General features: G+C 39.3%; 1 protein-coding gene across 2 annotated transcripts in view; it reads right to left on the bottom strand.

Annotated features, from left to right (window-relative positions):
* RGL1 (ral guanine nucleotide dissociation stimulator like 1) overlaps positions 1-23508 on the bottom strand; it is a 265812-nt gene that overhangs the window by 153608 nt on the left and 88696 nt on the right. For both annotated transcript variants that reach the window (XM_019804492.2, XM_002923877.4), the window contains exon 2: positions 4905-5068. In XM_019804492.2, coding sequence (XP_019660051.1) covers positions 4905-5036 — 132 coding nt within the window. In that variant the 5' untranslated portion in view covers positions 5037-5068. The remainder of the gene's footprint in view (positions 1-4904; positions 5069-23508) is intronic.

A 23508-nucleotide genomic window follows, 5' to 3' on the forward strand; every position in this document is an offset into this window, starting at 1 on the left:
ATGGTGCTGAATAGGAGCAGGGGTGGGTTGGAAAGGGAGGAGTCAACTTCCCTTGGAACTAGTTACCACCAAAGCACCCATCCACACAGGCTTTCAGCCTGTATTCATATTGAGTAGTCTGAGTCTAAGAATTTACTTTAAAGTGACTTCCAGTTGGTAGTGTTCCCAGAAATAAATGCAAATTCTTCACAGAGAAAACTCCCTCATTCCAAGGAAAACGAACCCACAGTCAAAAATCATAATACCACAAAGGAACAAAANAGTGACTTCCAGTTGGTAGTGTTCCCAGAAATAAATGCAAATTCTTCACAGAGAAAACTCCCTCATTCCAAGAAAAACGAACCCACAGTCAAAAATCATAATACCACAAAGGAACAAAACATCATGTGCAAAAGGCAACAGAAAGAACAGACAGCAAAATAAGATCCATAGTTAAGAGAATTGCCAACTCAGAATATAAGACTATTATATTTAATATTGTTGAGAAACACTCCTCCATGAGTCTCTCTTGTTTGTTTGTCTTGCTTCCTATGCCAAAAGATCAAGGCCTGGCAGATCTTTACCCAGATCATTTTTCAGGCCTGTGTTTGCAGCCTATTGTTAACCTTGACCTAAAGGATAAGGTAATATCTCCCACTAGGAGAAAGTGCAGGCTTACTATTATAAACTGGAAAGTTTCTCAAAGTCAGTGATCCTTTTCGGCAGGTATCTAGGCACTGGAGGAACTGCGATAGAAGGACCCAGTAAAAACATGCTGACACTCTGGCTACTGTTTCTTCTGTCTCTGAGACAGAGAAGTCTCATGTCTTCTTTCAGTATCTATAACCTTGGCAAGTTAACTTGCAAATAGCATAACATCTCATAGCCTTCACAGTTCTTGACAAACAGCCTCAAAAATAAAAATAGGAATACAAAGCAAGACATCAAAAAATTACTAGAAAATTTTAGGAAGAACAAGACAGAACTTCTAGAAGTAAAAAATAGAATAATTGAAATTTAAAACCCTATGGTTGAGTTAAAGAGCAGATTAGATAGAACTGAAGAAAGAATTAGTGAATTGTAAAATAGATCTAAAACTAATCAGAATACAACACAGAGAGGGAAAAAAGATAGCAACTCCAAAATAGAAGTTAGGGGACAGAAGCAAAGAGTGTGAAAAACAAACATAAATCTTGTTGGAGTTACAGAAGTAAAATGAAGCATAAGTAATTCTTTGAAGAGAAAATTACAGAGATGTTTCCAGACTGATGGAAGATAGCATTCATACATTTGGGAAGCTCTATGAATTCCAAGAGGTTAAATAAAAAGAAACCCATACCTCAACACAGAGGAATGAAACTACAAAATAGCAAAAATGTACCGAAGATCTAGCTAGTTAGAGAAGACATTACATCGAAAGGAATAAAAATTAGACTTTAAGCTAGTTTACAACAGAAACAATGGAAGGCAGAGGACAATGGTATATTTTCAATGTACTGAAAGAAAGTAACCTAGAATTCTATACCCACTTAAACTATCATTCTAAGAGTAGGCTCAAAATAAAGGCATCTTCAAACAGAAATGAAAAATAAAAGAAAGACTCTTGCTATAGTTAGACCCTCAGAAAACTAAATTCTAAAGAGAAAGAGAGAAAGAAAAATTATCAAAGACGGAGTGATACATATCAAGAATTGATGAGTAAAGAATGAGATTCTACTTTATACCAACGAGACTGAAAAAATTAAGAAATCTGACAATTACAAAAGTTGGCAAGGACGTAGAGTAAGATAAATGTTATGCACTGCTCATGGGAGGGTAAATGGGTACTGTTTTGGAAGGCAATACGGCAAAAACTTGCAAAACATAACTTGCACATACCCAACTACAAAATTCACCAAATAGGTATTAACCTAGATTCTTCCACATGGAGCACTCTTACACCAGGGCACAGATGTGTATAAGGACATTCTTAGCAGATTGCTCATAATGGCAAAAACTAAATAATTAAAATGTCCATGAACATATGAATAAATAAATCATGGTATAACTACATAATGGCACATTATTCAACAGTAAAAATTAATCAATCACTACTAAAAATCTTAGAAACAGTGAAAGAAGTGAGTCACCAAAGAAATCAGATCTATATCATATATATAAGACCAAATAACTAGTTTATTTAACTAAACAATATTGTTTGGGGATACGTACATATTCAATAAAAACTTTAAAAAAGGTAAAGAATGATCAAACACAGATTTCAAGAAAATGGTTAAATTTGCAGGAAAAGGAGTCAAGGGGACGGATGTGGAAGAATCCACGTACGTATTCAACAAATTGGTAAAGTTGTAGTTCTTAAGTTCACTGTGAACTCATAAGTGTCTGTTTTAATATTATACTCTATAACTTACATGTATATGATCTTGTAGATATCAAATATTACAATGTAAAGAAATTAACATTTAACAAAAAAAGAAAAGGGGGGGGAAACTTCCTTAATCTTAGTTATGAAAATTTTACAGCAAAGGGGCATACGATAAAATATTGGTGAAACAGTGAGGGTGAACTATTGAAGCATGCCCATCGAAGTCAATAATTAGACAAGATAGTCACTGAATATCATATTGTTGATACTCCCCAAATTCATCAACAAACGTATTTCAATGCCAATCAAATTTCCAGCAGACTTTCCTTTTTCTTCATATTCACAGAACTTAACAAGTTTATCCTAAATTCATATCTAAAATAGAAGTTCCAAAAACAGCCAAAACAATTTCAAAGAGCAGTATTTCAGTAGAAGCACATGCCCAGTTACATATCCATGTTTCCTTTAAAGCTAAAACATTTGAGGGAGCGTCACATCAACAGAAAGAGTATGTAAAGAAATAAGATACATGAGAACATTACCAATTAAAGAAGAAATTATGGACATTTAAAAATGGTGCTGGGGTCATTGATTATACATATGGGAAAACTCATGTAAAAACAACGAGATCCCATTTCAAAACAATCAGATCAGCCAATATTTAAAGGGCTGACAAGATCAGTAACTGGTGAAGATACAGAGCAGTGGGAATTCTCATATGCTGCTAGTGGGGATATAAACTCATGTCCTCATCTTGGAAATCAATCTGATAAAAACTAGTAAAATTAAAGGTTTTCATACTNGTAAAGAAATAAGATACATGAGAACATTACCAATTAAAGAAGAAATTATGGACATTTAAAAATGGTGCTGGGGTCATTGATTATACATATGGGAAAATTCATGTAAAAACAACGAGATCCCATTTCAAAACAATCAGATCAGCCAATATTTAAAGGGCTGACAAGATCAGTAACTGGTGAAGATACAGAGCAGGGGGAATTCTCATATGCTGCTAGTGGGGATATAAACTCATGTCCTCATCTTGGAAATCAATCTGATAAAAACTAGTAAAATTAAAGGTTTTCATACTTTATCATCCATCAGGCCTGTTCCAGGTGTCTATGCTAAAGAAATGTACTATACTACCTTGTATTGAAAAAACCTAAAAGTTAATAAGGGAACAGATCAATTTGATTCAATCCATAGAATATAAAGAACAGTAAAATGTGAATAAGCTAGAACTACATGTATCGAGCGCAGAAAACAGATAAGGTAGAAACCAAATGTTAAGTTTAAAAAAAAAAAGCAAGCTATAGAATTAGATATGTAGTATAAAACTTACACAAAATTGAAAAGATGTAAATCATTACTATACATTGGATACGTGGATAACAGGAATGTACCATACATAATAAATATGCATAAGAATGGTGAATGCCTAATTCAGGAAAGGGATTACCTTGTGGGGGGCAGGAAGGGGGAAAATAATTAAATTGGGTGGCAGAGCCAGCATGAGGGTGAGGCAAGCAAGGCACTTCAAAAGATAAGGACACATTGACTCTCAAGTTCATGCAAGTATAGGACACAAACATAAGAGTGAGTGCTTCCTTAAATTTTGTGCCCTCAGCACCTCACTTTTCTGACCCCAGTCTTGGTCCTATTAGGTGGGTTATGTAGAGACTTCAAATGCTCTCTGTGGAGTTTTATTCCTTTAAAAAAAAAAAAAACCTATTGGGCAAATAACCCTACAGAGAGGGTTAACACTTGCTTGGGCAGTATTCACATGTTTAAGACTGCACTTGTTAAGTTACTTTCTTGAACTGCAATTGTCACAACCAGTGGCTATTAGACATTTGGACTCCAAACACCAGAGCTGTGAGGACTCACTATAATGCTCTCTCATGGAAGATTCTTTTTCTCTTTACAGAATAAGCAGGAAAAAGACATGTGACTGAGCTTGGCCATGACCCCCCCCCATGGCTTTGTATCTTGAGAATAAAGAGAGGGTGGGGAAAAGATTGGAATTTATACCAGGGGTAGTGCCCTGAGCAGTTCTTACTAACTCGGCTCCTGTCTTCCTAGCTTTCAAAGCTTCTCATCAATTCTGTGAACCTCCCAATATCCTCCTGTAATTTCCCATTTTGCTTAAATTAGTCAGAGTCAGTTTCTGTTGCTTGCAACTAAAGAACCCTGACACACTGAGCCTCATGCTGTCAAACAATGAATCTATACAATTCCACTGGTTATGACTGATTCTTAGGAATTAACTTTCTCACCATGATTTGATTTCCCACTTAGGATTGGCAGGACTCTACAAGGAGAATGTCTACCTGTATATTTTAGGCCCTACCTGTCAGTGCCACCTCTTTTGGCTAAGTCACTGTGGAGTTATTAATGTCCAAGGAACACACTCCTAACTTACTGTTCTCCATTCATGGTTGGCCCCTGAATAAAAATTTGCCAAGCTGGCCTGTGGTGCTGACTACACTAAGAACTAGAGTCTCAAGTCAAAGAAAATCCATCATTGTACCAACTGAGTCATTTAGAGTTGTCTTACCTCCTCTGTCTTTAAAACTTCCCATATCCGAGCATGATCTTCCACCAGCCAGTGTCCTGTGCTCTCGACCTTGTTGGAAAGTTTGAATTTAGACGCCACTTGAGTAGGCTCTCCCACAGGTTTATCCTCCATCTTGAAAGAGCCGGGCAGGAGGCATTACGGATCTGTGTGGAAGAAAAAAGTGTGATCCAGGGTAAAACATTAATTACCATAAAAAAAGATATGAAAGCAAATTCTCATGCTTGATTTGTAGATAATGAGACCATTGAGGAAGGTGTCACAACAGACACCAACTCTCATGGCCCCTTTTTATATTTTAAATATTCATTATTGCTATTTTAATGCAGGCATCTGGAGGCAGGGGTGCATTTTGATAAAGGATGAAAGGATAGCAATTTTAGAGCAAAGTAAGAAGCATCATCTAACTATTTTCCCTCTTTGTCACTTTGCTCTGGCCTCCTCAGGAGGTGAGATGGAAATAGGTGGATGTAAGAGAAGCCTGAGTGAAGTTTCTTTGTATTTCCATTCTGGGTGTTGCATGTGGAGAAAGTACGGGCGTCAGGAGTCTTCCTCTCCAAACATCTATTGGGTACTTGTTTATACGAGGCTCCATGGTAGGCATACACAAATCATTTGGTAGTTTGGCTCTTAACCTTAAGAGGTGTAATGTCCCGGGGCAGAAAGTGTTGTAAACAAGTAATCACAATATGCTATATTACCACACTGTGTGCTCAATGCCACAATCATCATTTTTTTCAAGCTGCAATGGAAGCACAGAGAAGTATTCCCTTCAATATTTATTGGCTGCATTAATTTCCTGAGCCTTAGTTTCATCAGCAGTTGCTGTAAAGACAATATTTTAAAACTGACACCAATTCTATGAAGTCTACTTCCTCGACACCTTTCCATCTGCCACTGGCTTGTTTGGAATCACATGGTGCCTGCTCCGTGCCATCTTGTCCTAAGGAATCTCCTTGCCTCCATTCAAGTCCCCCAAATCTATTCTTCTCAGGGTAATTTTTTTTAAAGTAAATCTGATAATGATGTCCCATCTACTTAAAACTTTCCCTAGGGAATAAAATCCTAACTCCTCAAAATGGCAACCAAGGCCCTCCCTTTCTCCACTATGTCCTGCTTCCTCCTCAGCCACCCATTCAGCCTTCAGAAGGCTCATATGCACTCAAATGTATCCAGTACCTTTAGGCTTTGTTTGTGACATCTGCTCCCACACCCCAACTCCGACTGAATAAAGCCCCCTCCTCCTTTGTTATTCCCTCTATATACTCTGGAAAGATGTCTACTGGGCCACCTACGACACTTCGTTATATTCATTTGCTTTCAACTCTATTTCCACCTTCTGGTCTTTTAAGCATCTTGACACTAGAAATGGCCTCATATACAGAGTAAATACTAAACAAATGTTTGATGAATTAGTTAATTCAGTAAATCATGAGAATCCGGTGAAAATGGGGCAGCAGATCCAATACATTCAAATAACAGATGCAAAAGTCAGATTACCTCTTCTCTTTCACCTTTTTATTGATTTATTTAGTGGGCTGTAACATCTTCATGAGAAAGACCCAAGTCTAATGTTCATCATGCATCCCCAAGCAGCTAATTGCTCATTAGTTAAAAACAGACTAGTTTTCATGGAAATGTCTTCAAGGAATTGAGCACATCTGCAAAGAAGCAGGTCTTATGCTCACATAACCTACTGCCCAAATAAGAGTGAACAGAAATGAGTATTGATAAGCTGAGTGGGGTTGGTTGGTCAGAGGATTTGACAAAAGCATCTTCGGCAGCAGACTTCCTTCCCTGCCTCACGCGCTCCATCTGGAAACCGTGGCGAGCCAGCCATCTGCTTGCAGAGAGCCATGGTGAGGAAACTGCTAACCAAAACCATCCCGCGGTCCTTACACACACGCAGCACTGAATACAACCCTACTAGGAAGCAGGAAACAAAACCTTCATATAATTAATGAACAAAGTTCATGTGAGAGGATATGCTAATAAATGATGCTGACACATACAGGCAGGGAAATAAACAAAGCACAGTCATGTGGAAGTTTCAGTCCAAAAAAAGGAAATTAAAATAAACAGGCACAATGGAAACAGGCCAGATTAGTAGGGAAGGAAATTCCATCATTGTTATTAGAGATAATACTATAAACAACAAATAATAAATCAAAACAAAGTGGAAAAACTACAGAAAATGGAATCTCTGCCGATCATGGAAACCTAACTGGACAAAACAGACGAACTACAAAATCTCAGGGCAAACAATGGAACATCTGTAAATGTAATGTATCCCGGTGACCCCACGGCTTTCACTCCACTGCTGCCCACAGCTGCTTTCTCATCACTACAGTGTGGGTGAGAATTGGCAAATTTTCAGTTTTGGAGACTGAACTCTACTGTGTACTGACTTCCCACAGATTGTTCCTTGCCCTGTTTGGGAAGAAGATGCAACTGAATGAGTTTTAAACCATTACAAAGTCCTTGGAAGCTAAGGATGGAAGCAGAGAGGCAGCCAGCTCCTAGGACACCCTTCAAGCATTTCAAGATCCTCCAACCCATCTGAGACTGGAGGTCTTTTCACCCATCCTCAGTACCTCTCCTCACACACACACACACACACACACACACACACACAAAACATATATGCAAAATATATTGAGTTTGCATTGCATACCAGCCACCGTGCTAGGATTTTTCACATTATCTCTATACCATACAATAACCCTGTAAGGTAGACTTCATTTTACAGCTCTGACAAATTAGATGCAAGGCAGCTAGGAAGTTGTAGTGGGCCCAAGCTCATGCTTTCTCTCCTAGGTCAGTTCAGCAGAACTTCGAACCCCACCCCCAACCCCATCACTGGTAGAATGAGACCCCCCTCTCCTGCTCTTTCCCCCATGAATTAGAGTTAAGTGTCAGTGTCTTAGTTAACTGGCCCAGTAGTGCCCACTTGAGAGGTGGTCACGTCTGATGAGTATACAGGGAAGAGTGGGATGTATACAGAGAAGAAAACATTCCTGGGAAAATAGATCATTCCTTTTCCTTTTTACTCTCATCTCAACTTCTTTTTTTCTTTCTTTCCTTCTTTTTTTTTTTCCTAATCTCTATGCCAAACGTGGGGCTTGAACTCACAACCCCAAGATCAAGACCCATGCTCCACCAACTGAGCCGGCCAGATGCCCCACCCCCATCTCAACCTCTGACCAGGGCAGCCTTTATAGGTGGGACCTGCACAGTCACATGGCACCTCATGCTCAGAAGGGCCCCAGGTTTGGCTGAATGCTCTATCACTGTCTTGAACTTCTTAATTTTTGCACAAAAAGCCCTACATTTTCACTTTGCACTGGGCTCCCAAATTATATAGCCAATAATGCTGCTGACCCACCTTTTTCCTCTTCAGATCTAAAGTTCCACTCCATACCTTCTTTAAACAAATCACACATTTATTTATAGGTTTCCTATTTCCCTAAAATGAGCTAGAAGTCTATACAGTGGGGCCATTTTTCATTAGAATTAAAACAAGAGGCATATGTAGACCTTTTTCCACCTCTGATAGACTGCATATCTTAGAGCTGAACTCCTGCCTTCTTTCTTAAAACACGTGGTCAAGGCTTACAAGCCAACTTCCATGCATATACCACTAATATAAGTCCATTCAATGAATAAGATGAAATCACTATAAACCCAAAGGCAGAATCTTCAATTCCACTTAATAATCAGTCTAAAATACCATAAGCCTATGAGCTTTTTTGGGAATCAGTTTTGAAGAACTGTCATCCTAAAATACTTAATACCCAAAACAAAACAAAACAAAATTTATAGTCCTGGATGGTGAGATCATCCTTAAGTTAGAGGTGAGGTAGAGGAAAGAATCGGTAATGTAGAGAAAGGCAAATACCTGATCAGAGCACACAGAAGCAAAATTTAGTTCGAAATTGGAAAAAGAACACTGCTGGAGAAATGCCTTTCCTAATTGTAAGAGTCATGACTGTATACTGTCTCTACTTCATGAAACAGAAAAGTAAAATAAGAACAGGGAAGACAAGTCTGGGGGAATGGAAGACAGATGCTTTCCCCTGACACTGAGAAACAATCTACAGATGAGAAAAGCCATGTAAGGGTTCTTAAGATCACTTTGCTTCAAATCCTACAGCCCTAACATTCCCACCAAAATTTAAAGGTTTGTGGTTTTTTTCAGTTTGGTTAAATCCAAAGACCGTCTTCTTTTTCTTTTCTTTCTTCTCTCTTTCTTTTTTTTTTTTTTGAAGAGGGAGAGAGAGAGCGAGCACGCGCATGAGTGGGATGGTGGGGGAGGGGCAGAGGGAGAGGGAGAGAGAGAATCTTAAGCAGGCTCCATGCCCAGCGTGGAGCCTGATGCGGCATGAGCTGAAATCAAGAGTCTGAGGCTTAACCCACTCAGCCACCCAGGTGGCCCAGGGGCTAATCTTAAAAACGTAAGTATTAAGTGATAATCTAAGATCATAAACATTTGCCATTACTAGTGTCTGTTCTTGTGATTTAATAAAAATTATAATTCTCACGGATACAACCTTTTTGAAGCATGGCTTTAAAAATAAATGGTAGGGCACAATTTCATTGAAATCTGAATTTATTTTATTAATCCCCATGTTGGCCTCAGTTTGATAAGTCAATCTTGACTTTACTGAATTTGACTTTCCCTTCTATCTTAGTAAATAATATATGAGACATCCCTCTATATCATTATCTTTTTTTCCCTCCCTCTCCCCTTTCCATTTTTTCAGAAGGAAATAGTCAGAAGCTATTTAATATCCAGAACCTTACTGGGATGGTTTGGTGTTTCTAGCCTTTGTCTAGTAGAGCCATGCTTCTCTTCTGCCCCTGCAGACTCCATCATATGCATTGATAATACAGCATTTCTATTTGATTGCCTTACACATACACTCTTGCTCCTGCCTAAAAAATATCTTTTGATTTTTTTACCTCAACTCAGATTTCTTCTAATCTTAAAAATGTCTGGTATTTGCCCTGTTCCAGTCTTTTCCCATGATTACTAGTGTTTCTGCCATTTCTTCCCTCCTACCTTCTCTCATCCTCATTCTGCTTCCTAATGACCTCAGGTTCTGCGCAGATAACACAGGCTTCCTTACCTCTGTTTATTTTCAACTCTTTCACCAGAATGTCTATGTATCAAAAACAGTCTTTGCATTTTAGTTTTATTTACAGGATTGAGAATGGTATAGTACAGAGAGCACTGGAATTCCAGTCAGAAGATGGGTTTAAATCCGAAGACTGCAGTTAAGTTCTCTATGGAACGCTTGCGCAAACCATTTCACTGTTCTCAGCCTCTGGTTCCTCATCTTTAACATGAATAAATAGACCATGACACCGCTGAGACCCCCTACAGATATAAAATAAAGTACTCACCTCCCCCCAAATGTAGAAAGCATAACTAATGCATGCTGAAGTATTTTTCTGGTAAAACCGAGGAATTTGTATTACCAAACGCAATGGTGAAAAGCTGTGACTTCTCTGAGTCACTCACATATTGTACTTATTCCCACGTGATGCATGCATTCACGACTCAAAAGTCAAACAAAGAGTGGGATATTATCATAGCCCCTTGGCATTCATGGATTGAAGACCTGAGTTGTGACTCTTAAGGAACAACTCTAAATTCTCTAATGTGCAGTCAACTGTAAATTTGCTGAGGCTTTGTAAGGCTGGTGTTTGGGTGAGCTCAATGATTCTTGGCATCCAAATCCTGGTTCGGGGGTAGACATCTCTAATCATGATTGCTACTGCGGTATTCGTAAACTGGGGTATCCAAGAAGGTCTTAAGATACAGCCTTCCCAGTTGTGGGGTGCATCATAGTGGTCTCTTCCTTCTGACAACAGAGACAGAAGCAGCTGTCCGGAATCTAGGATTTCTGACCAGAAATGGAGACTGGAGCCCGGATGGACATCAGACAGGAAGAACTGCAGGGAGTCACGGCATAGATTTCCAGTGCTGAGCAGCTTTCCTCCTGGGAAAGTAGGGACGTCAGATTGCTTTAGAGAAATACTGAAAAGTCGGTCGTGTCTAAAGTGACAGTTGATATCAATGTATTAGGAGGAAAACAGAGTGTCATTATCTCCTCCTCTTTGGAAACCCAACAGCAGTCTCTACAAGGCAACTCAATTATATTCTGCATATTGGTTTCTTTTGCTCTTCTCAATTTACTCCGGCCTCCCCTGCTGGATTGCTGGCTCTTTGAGAGACTAAACCTAAATGTATCTTATTTTTTTTTAAATGTATCCTTTTTCTAAAAAGCTCAATCACCCTTTAAAAAAATCATTTTATTTTCGTTCCACTAAAAAAAAAAAAAAGACACTTCACTGGAATAACAGTTTAAGCATACTATTATGATGTATTTTGGAACAAATGTCAATCATTGGGCAACGATTTTCAAAGGAATTTTAATTATGTACTGTCTTACTGACCACAGGTTGCACAATAGAGGCTATGGCACCAGAAGTGACTTTCTCTGACAGCAACCGTCTCCTGTTTAATGCAGAACATTGAAGAAGAGCAAGACATTCCTGCTTCACTCGAGTTGATCGTTTTTAAAGGCAGGTCCATCTGCACTTCAGACTTCATGTGCTACCAAACCCCCTCCCCCCCACTGATAGTACTTGGCAGAAGTTTTTAATAATAACTCAAAAAAAAAGAAAAAGAAAACCCCAGACTGAGTTTGTACTACCCTTGTGAACCTCCCTGGAGAAATGCCGCTGTTTGCTCAGCACAGAAAGCCAACACAAGGAAAACAGCTGGGCTCCCTTCCTGGTCCCCCGTTCAGTGCGGGCAGTCTGGAAACAAACCTGCAGAGGCAGGCGTGGGGGAGGGAGAGGGAGGACACCTCAACAGAAGAGACCCCGAGATCAGGAAGAACCCCTCAGCATTGTAAGAGAGACAGAAGGAATGTTAAGGGACTGAATTTTTTATGGCCTACATTTTTATTACAATAAAAGGCTCAGTGATTCTGATGCTTGAAAAGCATAGAATGAGATGAAACTGTAAACCACATGACCGTCCCAGGCTCAAATGTTTCACAATTCTGTGGGCTCCAGCTTGAACTGGCTGGATGAGGGCGAAATGCAAAAACCGTCAGGGGAGCATCACACAGTTCAACAGTCACAGGCTAATCTTTATCTTCGAGTTGAAGGAAGTCAAGCTGACTCAGGTCGGAGTTTAGGTATCAACAACAGCCATAGCCATTCAGCGGTGAGGGAATGCTCACCGTGCCGGGTGCTCAGCGTGCCCTTCAGGACCACCAGCGCATCCTCAGAGCAGCCCAGGAAAAGCTCAGACCAAGAGAGATGAAGGAACTAGAGTTTCTGTCGAGCCCTCCGGTCCCCGGAGCTGCGCCCTCACCGTGACACATATGGCCACACCATAATCGTCTGTGTTCCACTTACAAAACAGCATCATGACAATGGTGAAAAATCTGAATTCGCAGGAAACTGAGCTCCTGAAAGGATTCGGAGGTGGGCTTCTTACAAAAGCAATGGAAAAAGCTGAAAATGTTACATTCAGGAAAGGAAGTCTGTCGAGTTTATCAGTTAATGCACAAAATCATTTTAACTAACTTCCAAGTAGACTGGCCTTTCCACATCTCGGGTTAAAGAGCAGGCTGTTCTCAATCTTTTACTTGACTAAAAACAGAAGTCTAATCTATTTAATTACACTCACTTTACTAGGCTAGAGGATAACGGCTGGTCCCTATGGGGGGAAATCTCTTTTAAGAAAACACTTCTGGGAGAAGCATGGACAGTGAACTGGCACTAAGCCAATCCTTATTCTCTTTCTCAGTCTCCAGGCAGCAGGGACACCATGACTTTTCCATATACTATATATTCTTCCCCCCCCCCATATATTCTTAATTACAACTCTTCTTTCATTAGATCAGATAACATCTTGCCCCACACGGACGACTCTGATTAGTTTCACGTAGTAATGATTAAATCTCGTTGGTACTGCTAAATACCCAGACACCAATTTGCTAGACTAACGAGGTACAGGAAATGTTATAATCAGGGCAGCATCTTCATTCTCAACTCACTATGATGTTCCTTCCCTGATCTTGACCTCTAAAGTGGGCATAAATGCTCATAAGTGATGCTAAGGCCAAAGGAACGGGTCTAATATTCATCCAGCATGGGGGAGGGAGGGATCTCTGGGCCTTGTGTTAGGGACAGTTCTCCCACTGGCTCACATTTTTTACTTTCTTCTAAGCTTTTTTGGTCTATACCCACGATATAACATGGTAAACTTATCCCATGTGGGATCAAAAACTCAATGACCCGGATGGACACAGAAATGTGAAAGAGACAATGAAATGGAGGAGAAACCACTAGAGATGCTGCTTCCTGAATCGACTCTGGCATAGACCTAGTAGGCTTGTGATCTGTGTGTCCCGAGCGAACACAACAAAAAGTCAAAGCCATATCTTCTGGAATTCTAAGAAACCCTCCCACAGGCTTGAGCTTGCTGAAGCATAATGACATTTTTATCAGGAAAGGCAGCGATGCTGGTCATGTTTCACATACATTGGAAAAGATGTAATCATTATTTTCAAATGTTCTTATTCAAGATGTTCAACTGTTTTCAAACTGTCTTTGAGCAAACTCCGTGAGGACGCTCAACCTGTTTCTTCCGTGTTTGTTCTGTCTCTCGTCAAGCTCTGTGCGCATGTGCCATTGACAAATTGTCCTGCTATTGAATCCACCCTCCGTTGTCATTAAGGATAGAACCTCACATTGTTTGGGAGTGAACCAAAAGATCTGAAGCCTAAATGAGACAACCGAAAGCCAAATTCTATTCCCAAATCCCAAACAAATTTCCAAGACATATTTGAAACCTGCTTTGCATAGCAACGGAGTCAGGAGTGTTTTCAACTCAGCCTGTGGGGAAGGCCTTGCCAGGACAGATTAAATAGTTACTGAACTTGAACCTACTTTTTCTTTAAAATTGCAACCATTCCTAGCAGAGCCAAGCCTGGATTTCTCATCAGGCCTTCAGAACAGCACCAGCCATCCGTCACCGACTTTTCAAAGGCTGCACTAAATGCCTTGCGGACCTCTGTGGAGTTTCTGCATTTGGTCCTAGGTTAAGTTTTCACTAAGGCCAAGGGTTAGAGCTTTGACAGATGCGGTCGTGGTCTGATTGGCCCATTTTTATCTGCCCTTTTACAGACACATGCAGTATTCGAGAGCCGAATTTGTGAAATGTCTCCATTTTGATAGCAGCAAATGAGGGGTGGACGGAATGTGAGGCTTGAGACCTCCGTTCAGTGTGGGTTTTAGTTTCAGAGCCACGATGAAATCCACCGCGGCATCTGTCTGAGGAGAAATAGGATCTTTTCCTTCTGTGTCACCGTTCCATTCCAACTGGGTTGTAGCTTCTTTTCTCTTTCTTTTTTTGTTCCCTTCTTAAAACTTTCACAGGACTTTCCACTTCCTCTGATGTTTGCATTGACCACAGCTTGACCTTGCTATTTCCATTAAACCAAAGTAGAAACTGAATGAGATGGTGTCTTGGATTCAGACCTCTTAGCACGACAGAAATTGTGCAAATGTACCACTCAGCATCCTTGACTTCCTGGCTGAGGGGTTGACGGGCCAATGTGACTTACCTCAGCAAGTGACAACTTCCAGGGAATACGACGGTCAGGTGCTTCAACCCCACTCAGCACCGTGCTATGCGCAGGAGGGAAGGGAAGTCCCTAACATTTGACTTGGCTAGAGCCCAATCATTGTGGCCAGGTGTGTTTGAGGCAGGGACACAAAGGATCAACAAACATTAGGTCCTCCTTTTATCGGCCTACGTGCTGGGATTTCTGAATCCAAATCACTGCAAAGTCCATAATCAGAGCAAGAGAAAAAGAAAAATTTCAAAAGGATAGGATACATTTCACAGACACATTTCAAAATGATGGGATAAGTGTAAGATATGCACAAGGGCATTACACTGAGAGCTCTGCGAGCTAAGTATTAATTCTCCATTAGATGACACTGAAGCCCAGGGGAGTTAAGCGAACTGCCTAGTATCACACAGCTGAATGCAAATTTGAAAACAGATCTGTCTGACTCCAAACATGGCTTCCCTTTCCATTCTCTCATGGTGTTTCCCAAACCTCACAGAATTGTGGCCATGTTCATTTTGGGCTTTGTAACTCTAATGCTTACAGAGAAACACTGGCTCTCTGCTCTCAGATCACAGGGAAAAAGCCAAGAGGGTTACTAGAATTTGTGTTTCTTTATCTATGCTTCCTTATCTAACAAAGCTGAGAGTCAGCTTCTTCCTCCCCCCTTTCAAGTCCCCTCTGCCACCTCTTCCACTCTCTTGGGTGCCGGTCATGCTTCCGAAGCCCTGCCCTTCCAGACTTAAACAATTATTTCCCTATTTTTAAAAAGTGGCAGAAAACAGAACAAAAAATTTACATTGTCAGTTCTTTCACTTCTCATCCACATATGTAAATTTTTGCTACACAAGTATGGTGATCTAGGTTTTTTTGTTTTTTTGTTTTTTTTTAAGACTCGCTTTAAAACACCATGTGGAACCAATTCCCGTACTCACTGACTTCTTCACTTTTGCTTCTGCTCTGGAGGGTGATGGGTTTATGATTTACAGCTCCAGTGAATGCAGTTCTTGGGTTCACTGCCCCAGTTCGACTGCGGTTGACATTGATTCTGAACACCAGAGAGATTTTAATTGTTAACTTTACTGTAGGCTGAAGAATGGTTTACATGCTAGTGAGGCTCCAGCCAGCTCTGAATCTCAACTTTCTAGACACTCACTCCATTTCTGCACTGCAGGCTGGACCACAAGAAAATATGGGGTTTTCTTCTCATAGTCTTCTGTGTGCCCTGAAAAGGAATCCCAAGCTAGTCACTTTATAGCTATAACATCACGAGAAGGATGAAGTATGGTGAAATCAGTCCAAATAATTCCGAGGTCTTCCTTGAGAAATAAGCGCATCGATTAAGTCGGCCTAGACACCTGTCAACAGGCTGCCGGGGTAGGGTTGATTAACTCTCTCTCTCTCCTTCTTGTTTCCTTGCCACAGACCTCCAGAGTTGTTTAGATTTTATTCCAGTTCCTTCTGGACCAATTCATCAAAAATAAGTACTGTGTTCTCCAAATTAAAAGCTGGCAATGCTAGCCTTCCATGTATGACGGGCTGTCATAGCTGGTCTCACGTAACCAAAAAGGAAATTGAAATAGAAAGATAGGATTTTGCATACACTCAAGCAGCACAGTAGCAGTGACATCGATTTTAAATATAAGAGTCCCCAGTGCTTTAGTCTGCGCCACGGAGCCAATCTAACACACTCCTTTTCTCCACCTTTATCTCAGGGAGAAGGGGGAGTGAAGTAAATTTCTTCACCATCCTCTCTGCTGGGCCAGACCATGTGCTACTTTCCTCTGGGTCCAGCCCAGGACTTCTAGCCGAGAGCCATCTCTTGGTCTTAGCCAGTTTGTAAGGGGGAAGTTACTTTGTATCACAGGCCAAACAGTTAAAGTCTTGCTTCATTTGAATTATAATGACCTTCTAGAGCTATGCACCACAGATGTTAAGAAAGTTTCACACGTGTTGCTCTTAGTGGGTAAGGACTTGTATACCTGTTTAAAAAAAAAAAAAAAGATCCAGAAAGAAAGAAGGAAAGATGGGTCAGTGAGCTTCCCCCCAAGGGGAGAAAGACCCGCCGCTTCTCTACCCCACAACGCTACAGGCAGGTCCAACAATTGGTGTCACACTCCAGTGAGTACAAAGCAGGCTGTACCCACCCCGCTTATTACCCAAGAAGATGCACTGGTGTGCACGAAAAAAATGACAACTTTGATTTATATGTTTATTTCATCTCACCTTTTTTTCCACCTTGTATATGTTTTATAATATATATAAATGTTAGAGCAATAGCACATGTATGCAATTTATAAGTAATCATGTATCCATGGACAGACACTCAAAAATATTGTACTGAGTACTCCACCAAAACATTTTCAAAATGCCTTTCACAAATAAAGCATCCACTTCCATTGCCTCTTAACTCACTACAGAAACTTTCTCTTCCTCATGAAGCTCCTACCTCTACCAACAGCAATACCATCCACCCAAATACCCAAGCCAGCAATCCCAGAGTCATCCTCAAATGCTCCATATCCAAGAGGTCACCAAATCCTACTGACTACTTCTTTGAGGCACCTCAGGCCAAAGCCTCCTCTATCTGCCAGCCACCCTGCTTGACATATACTTCCATTATCTCTGGGTTGAACCAGTGCAAGAACCAAGTTACTAGACTCTCTGCCCTTGACTCTTTCTGGTCATTCTCCATACTGTCACCAGAGTAGTCTTCCTAAAAATCTTTTTTAGAAAACTGCCTTGCTTAGGAACTTGCAACAGGAATGCACCAATAGAAGAGTTCAAGGCTCCTATTCCAGTTTGTCATGATCCGGCTGTATCCTGACCTTCAAGTCATATCTTCACCTTGGCCCAACCCCAGTTCCCTATTCTCACTGTTCTCCAAACAGGGCCCTTTCATACCTTTGTTACGTGGTTACTTCAACACAGAATATTCCACCCCCGTACCCTGTCCCCTTCTCTTTATCTTTGTTACGGTAGCCAAGTCTATATCCTCCTAATATAATGCTTTTACTTGGTGGGCATACACATGCCTGATACTGTGATACATTATTTGTGGTGCCCTGTTTTGATTCTTATTTGATATAGACAGTAAGTAGCAGAGCCATGATTCCAATCTCTACCGCCCTTATTCTAAGGTACGTGATTTTAACCACTGGGCACTAAATTTAAAGCAAATGTAAATATCACCCCCTCAGTCCCAAACCCACAGGGGAGAGTTAATAACTCTCCCTGTGTCAGTTGTATATAGTTTTATTTCAGCATTTACAATACTGTATTTTCGTTTACACCCCAGAACACTGTGAGCTCTTAGAGGCCAAGGGCTGTTTGTACTCCCCTTCATATGTTGGGTACCTAGTGCATGCCCGCACATATAAGGTGCTCAATACATATTTGTTGAATAGATCAACTTACAAATCTTTGGTCCCTCCTCAAGCCTTACTTTTCCCCCTCAATCTACTATGCCCCATCACAGCTTAAATATAAATGCAGAAGTCACAGGAATGTTTGACCCAGTACTCAATACAGAAAAAGGCTTTATATAACAATGAAATTGTCAACACCAGTATAAAGTTTCTCTACAAGAACTTGCCCTCAAAAACAGAGCAATCACTACACACAAGGACAGTTTTAATGAGGTATAATTTACATGTCTCATGTTAAAGATACACTCTATGACTTTTGACAAATGTATATACCCACGTTATCAACACTAAAATCAAAATATAGAACATTTCCCTCACCACAAAAGGTCATTCCTTTAGGCCTCTTCCAAGCTGATCTCACCCCATCACTGTACCCAGGCAACCACAGATCTGCTTTCTGCAAATACGTGATACTTTTTTTTTTTTTGGAGTTTCATGTCATTGAATATCATACAGTATCTACACTTTTGGGGGGGGGGGTCAGGCCAATTTTAAATTTTATTTTTTTAATTTTTATAATAATTTTTTATTATGTTATGTTACTCGCCATACAGTACATCCCTAGTTTTTGAGTGTCCTTTGCAAATATATTCTCCCATTCCGTGGGCTGCCTCTTAGTTTTTTTGACTGTTTCCTTGGAAAGCCTGCTAGAATTTTTATTGAGATTTCATTGAACCTATAACTCAACTTGGAGAGAAGTGACATTTTAATAATACTGACTCAATAGCAATCCTGAGTTTATTGGATTTCATTGAATCTAGAAATCAATTTGGAGAGAATTGAAATTATAACAATACTAAGTCTTCCCAGCTGTAAACATAGTAAATCAATTCGCTTAGGTTTTCTTTAATGTCCCATAGAAATATCTCTACATCTCAGGGTAGAGGTTTCATGTATTTCATGTTTTGGAATGCTACTGCAAATGATATTCATCTTATTTTTATTCCAATTTCTATTTGTTTATTGCTAATATACAGAAATGCAACTGATTTTTGCATATTGATTTTGTATCCTGAGATCTTGCTAAAATTACTTACTAGTTCTAGCAGGTTTTTTGGTAGATTAGTGAGGATTTGCGGCATGCTTGATCATGTCATCTGTGAACAGAAATGGTTTTACTTGTAGCTTTCTAATTTGTATACCCTTTATGGATTTTCCTTGTCTCACTGCACTGGTAAGAATGTCCAATGGAATGTTGAGTAGAAGTGAAGAGAGTGAATGAACATCCCTGTCTTATTCTTGAGCTTGCTTTATCTTCAACTTCATTTACCTTTTTTTAATATCATGTCTGATCTACTGTTAATCCCTTTATCAAGCAAAATTTTCATTTCAGATAAAAAGTCCCTTTAGTTTCTTTTTATGTTTTCCTTTTCTTACTTACCTCATTCTGTCCACATTTTCAATTTACTAATTGATCCTATCGAGTGTATTTATAATACCTGTTTCCATGTTTTTGCATGCTAGTTTTATTATCTCTGTCGTCTTTTAGCTTGTTGATACTTACTGATTTTTCTCCTGGATTTGGGTCACATTTTCCTGCTTTTTTGTACATCTTACAACTTTTTCTCAGATGCTGAACATTGTAAATTTTGCATTGTTAAGTGCTAGGTTTTGTTTAATTCCTTTGAAAAATGTTGGACATTGCTCTGACAGGAAATTAAGTCACTTGTGGATTAGTTTGATTCTCCTCATGCTTGTTACATTTAAGCTTTTTAGTGTGGGTCTAGGTTATTCTTTACTCTAGGGCTATTTTAGCCCCCCAGTGAACATTCAGGTCTTACAAGGTCTTACTAAATGTTCTACATGTGCAATGAGATCTCTCTCTCTCTCTCTCTCTCTCTCATGTTGGTAAAAACTCAAATTACTCTTGGTCCGGTTTGACTTTGAGAATTGTTCAGCTTATATACACCTAAAAATTTTTTCTTTGTCAGAAGTTTCACCCTACACTTGTACAGATTTCTATTTAGTCAAAGACTCAGGGGGACCCATGTGCAGATTTCTGATGCTCTTTCTTAACATAGCTCCCTCTCTTCCAGGATTCTGTCTCATAAATTCTGGCTGTCTCAACCCACCTGAAATCTAATCTCTGTCTTCTCAATTCTGCAAAACGCAGCGTTCTGTTTGGTAGTTTTTGTCAGCACATCATCTGACAGTATTCAACTACCTAATGTTTTTTGCTCTTGGGAAATTTTTCTGACCATCAGTCCCAGTTTCTCTAATATTTCATCATCCTTGCTGGTCTTTTCTCCTTGTACCATGCCTCTTCTCTTTTTTGGCTGTTTCCACTTCTCTGAAATGTAGAGATAGTTTTCACTACTAGGGTACTAAATAGAAGATCTCCTATGACACTAGATGTCTTTCTAGAAAACAGACTCCTCCTTCAAGACTCATAATAATCAAGAAAAAATATCCTACACTGCCTCTATTTTTATTGGAGATGGAGATTCTTCTTCTAATCCTCTGTGCCCCACACTCCTTCAACATGACCATCACTACCACTACTCTACAGCTAGTCCCAGCCTGCACAAAACTCTTTGATAACATTGGTTGATTGGAACTTGAAATGCATTCTTTAGACATGTTAGAGACTTTCTGAGACGCTTTGTTATATGTTAAGAGATTCTGTGCAGGATCCATACCAACTCAGGGAGAAACCTTTTTAAAGAGAAAATAGCTAAGCATGTTCTCAGCACAATGTAGTGACTGTGGATTCCATTTTACCTGTCCTCTGTTTATGACAAATATTGAGGTGCTGTCTCATGAGCATAAAGACCATGGTAGTCCTGGATTTGGTACTAAAGTTAGGGTTAAAAGTGGCATCTTGGCAAATTGCTAACCAGTTGCGCCATTAGTTGACTGAAGGGCAAAAGCACAAGTCAAATTTCCCACTGATTCTGCTCAGCATCCCTGCCATACTCAATGAACGTCATGCAGTGCTACAGGCTCCTTGGTGCTTAGCATCTGATTGCCCTGAGGATGAAGAACTTATTTATTTCACTGTTGTCTCAGAAGCTTAAAAGAAATCTCCTGCCAGAATAATCAGGTGTCATAAGGAGGAGGAAACCCTCGTCATGCTTCTAATTCAAAAATCTCACTACTGAGTATTAAACATGTGTTGCCTCAAACAATCTTCACAAATCTGCAAAGCCAGTATTTGTACTCCCACTTTTCATTACGGAAAGTAAACTTTAGAAAGATTAAGTACAGTACCCAAGGTCACATAAAAAGTTGTAGTGATAGAGCCCAAATTCAAGCCCAGGGTCATATAACAGCCAAAAGTGTGTTCTTAATCACAGGGCTAGTTCCCTAAGTCCAAATTGGGCTTTTCACAGGTAGAACTCTCCAACATCCATGATCCTTTCAAGTTAAATTACAAACTCTCAAAAAAGAATGTGTGAAAGACCAGGTAAACCAGGAATAAAACTAATCCTGCCATTTAAAATTCATTCTGGTTTCACAGCATCATCTTTCTTCTTTTACTTAGTTGAGGTATAATTGACATATAGCATTATATTAGTTTCAGGTGTACAATATTTATATATATCACAAAATGATCATCGCAATAAGTCTAATTAACATCTGTCACCATGCATAGTTTTTTTCCTTGTGATGAGAACTTTTCAGATCGACTCCCTTAGCAACCTTCAAATATAAAATTCAGTATTATTAACTATAGTCACCATGCTGTACACGACAGCCCCACTTGTTTATTTTGTAACTGGAAGTTTATAACTTTTGACATCCTTCACCCATTTCTCCCACCCCCAGGCCGCTGCCTCTCACAACCACTAATCTGTCATCAGTATCTATGTATTTAGATCCCACATATAAGTGGAATCATATGATATTTGTTTTTGTCTCTTGGACTTATTTCACTTATTAGCATAATGTCCTCAAGGTCTATCCATGTTGTTACAAATGGCAAGATTTCCTTCTTTTTATGACTAAACAATATTTCATTCTCTCTCTCTCTCTCACACACACACATAAATATTATTTATTCATCCATTAATGATGGACATTTATGTTGTTTCCATATGTTGGCTATTGTAAGTAATGCTACTAAGAACATGGGGTGCACACATCTTTTGAAGTTAGTGTTTTCATTTTCTTCAGATAAGTGTTCACAGGATCTATTTTTAATTGTTTGAGGAACCTCTATACTATTTTCCACAGTGGCTACCAATTTACATTCCCACTGACAGTACAAGAGGGTTCCCCTTTCTCCACAACCTCACCAACACTTGTTATTTCTTGTCTTTTTGATAATAGCCATTCTGACAGGTATGAAGTGATATCTCATTGCGGTTTTGATTTCCATTTCCCTGATGATGACTGATGCTGAGCATCTTTTCATATACTGCTTTGGAAAAACGTCTAGTTAGATCCTCTGCCCATTTTTAAATCAGATTGTTTTTTGTATTTTTTTTTGTTTTTTGTTATTGAGTTGTAAGAGTTCTCTATATATTTTGGATATTAATCTTTTATCAGATATATGATTTAAATGTCATCTCCCATTCAGTAAGTTATCTTTTCATTTCATTGATGGTTTCCTTTGCTGTACAGAAGCTCTTCAGTTTGGTGTAATCCTACGTCCTTATTTTTGCTTTTGTTGCCTTTAATTGTGGTTTCAGATCCAAAAAGTCATCACCAAGACCAATGTTAAGGAGTTTACCACCTATGTTTTCTTCTAGGAGTTTTATGGCCTCAGGTCCTACATTCAAGTCTTTCATTTGAGTTCATTTTTGTGTATGGTAAAGATAGTGGCTCATTTCACTCTTTTGCATGTGGTTGTCCAGTTTTCCCAACACCATTTATTGAAGAGACTATCCTTTCCCTCCTTTGCGATAAATTAATTGACCATATATGTGTGTGTTTATTTCTGGGCTTTCTATTCTGTTTCATTGATCTGTGTGTCTGTTTTAATGCCATTAAGATACTGTTTGGATTAGTATAGCTTTGTAATACAGTTTGATCAGGGAGTGTGATTCCTCCAGCTTTGTTCTTTCTCAAGGTCGCTTTAGCTATTTGGGGTCTTTTGTGTTTCCATATAAATTTTAGGACTGTTTGTTCTATTTCTGTGAAAAATGCCATTGGAATTTTGATAGGGATTACATTGAATCTGTAGATTGCTTTGGATAGTATGAACATTTTAAGAATATTAATTCTTCCAATCCATGAGCAGAATAGCTTTCCATTTATTTGTGTCTTCTTTGATTCCTTTCATTAATATCTTATGGATACCTATAATATCTTATAGATACTAAATGGGTCTTTCATCTCCTTGATTAATTTTATTCCTAGGTATTTTATTCTTTTGGTGCAACTATATATGGAGTTGTTTTCTTAATTTCTCTTTCTGATAGTTTGTTATTAGTGTATAGAAACATAACAGATTTTTGTACATAGACTTTGGATTCCGGGATTTTACTGAATTTGTTTACTAGTTCTCACAGTCTTTTTGGTGAAGTCTTTAGGATTTTCATATATATAATA

Source organism: Ailuropoda melanoleuca, chromosome 8 (genome assembly GCF_002007445.2).
Source record: "Ailuropoda melanoleuca isolate Jingjing chromosome 8, ASM200744v2, whole genome shotgun sequence".
NCBI classification, from domain to species: Eukaryota; Metazoa; Chordata; class Mammalia; order Carnivora; family Ursidae; genus Ailuropoda; species Ailuropoda melanoleuca.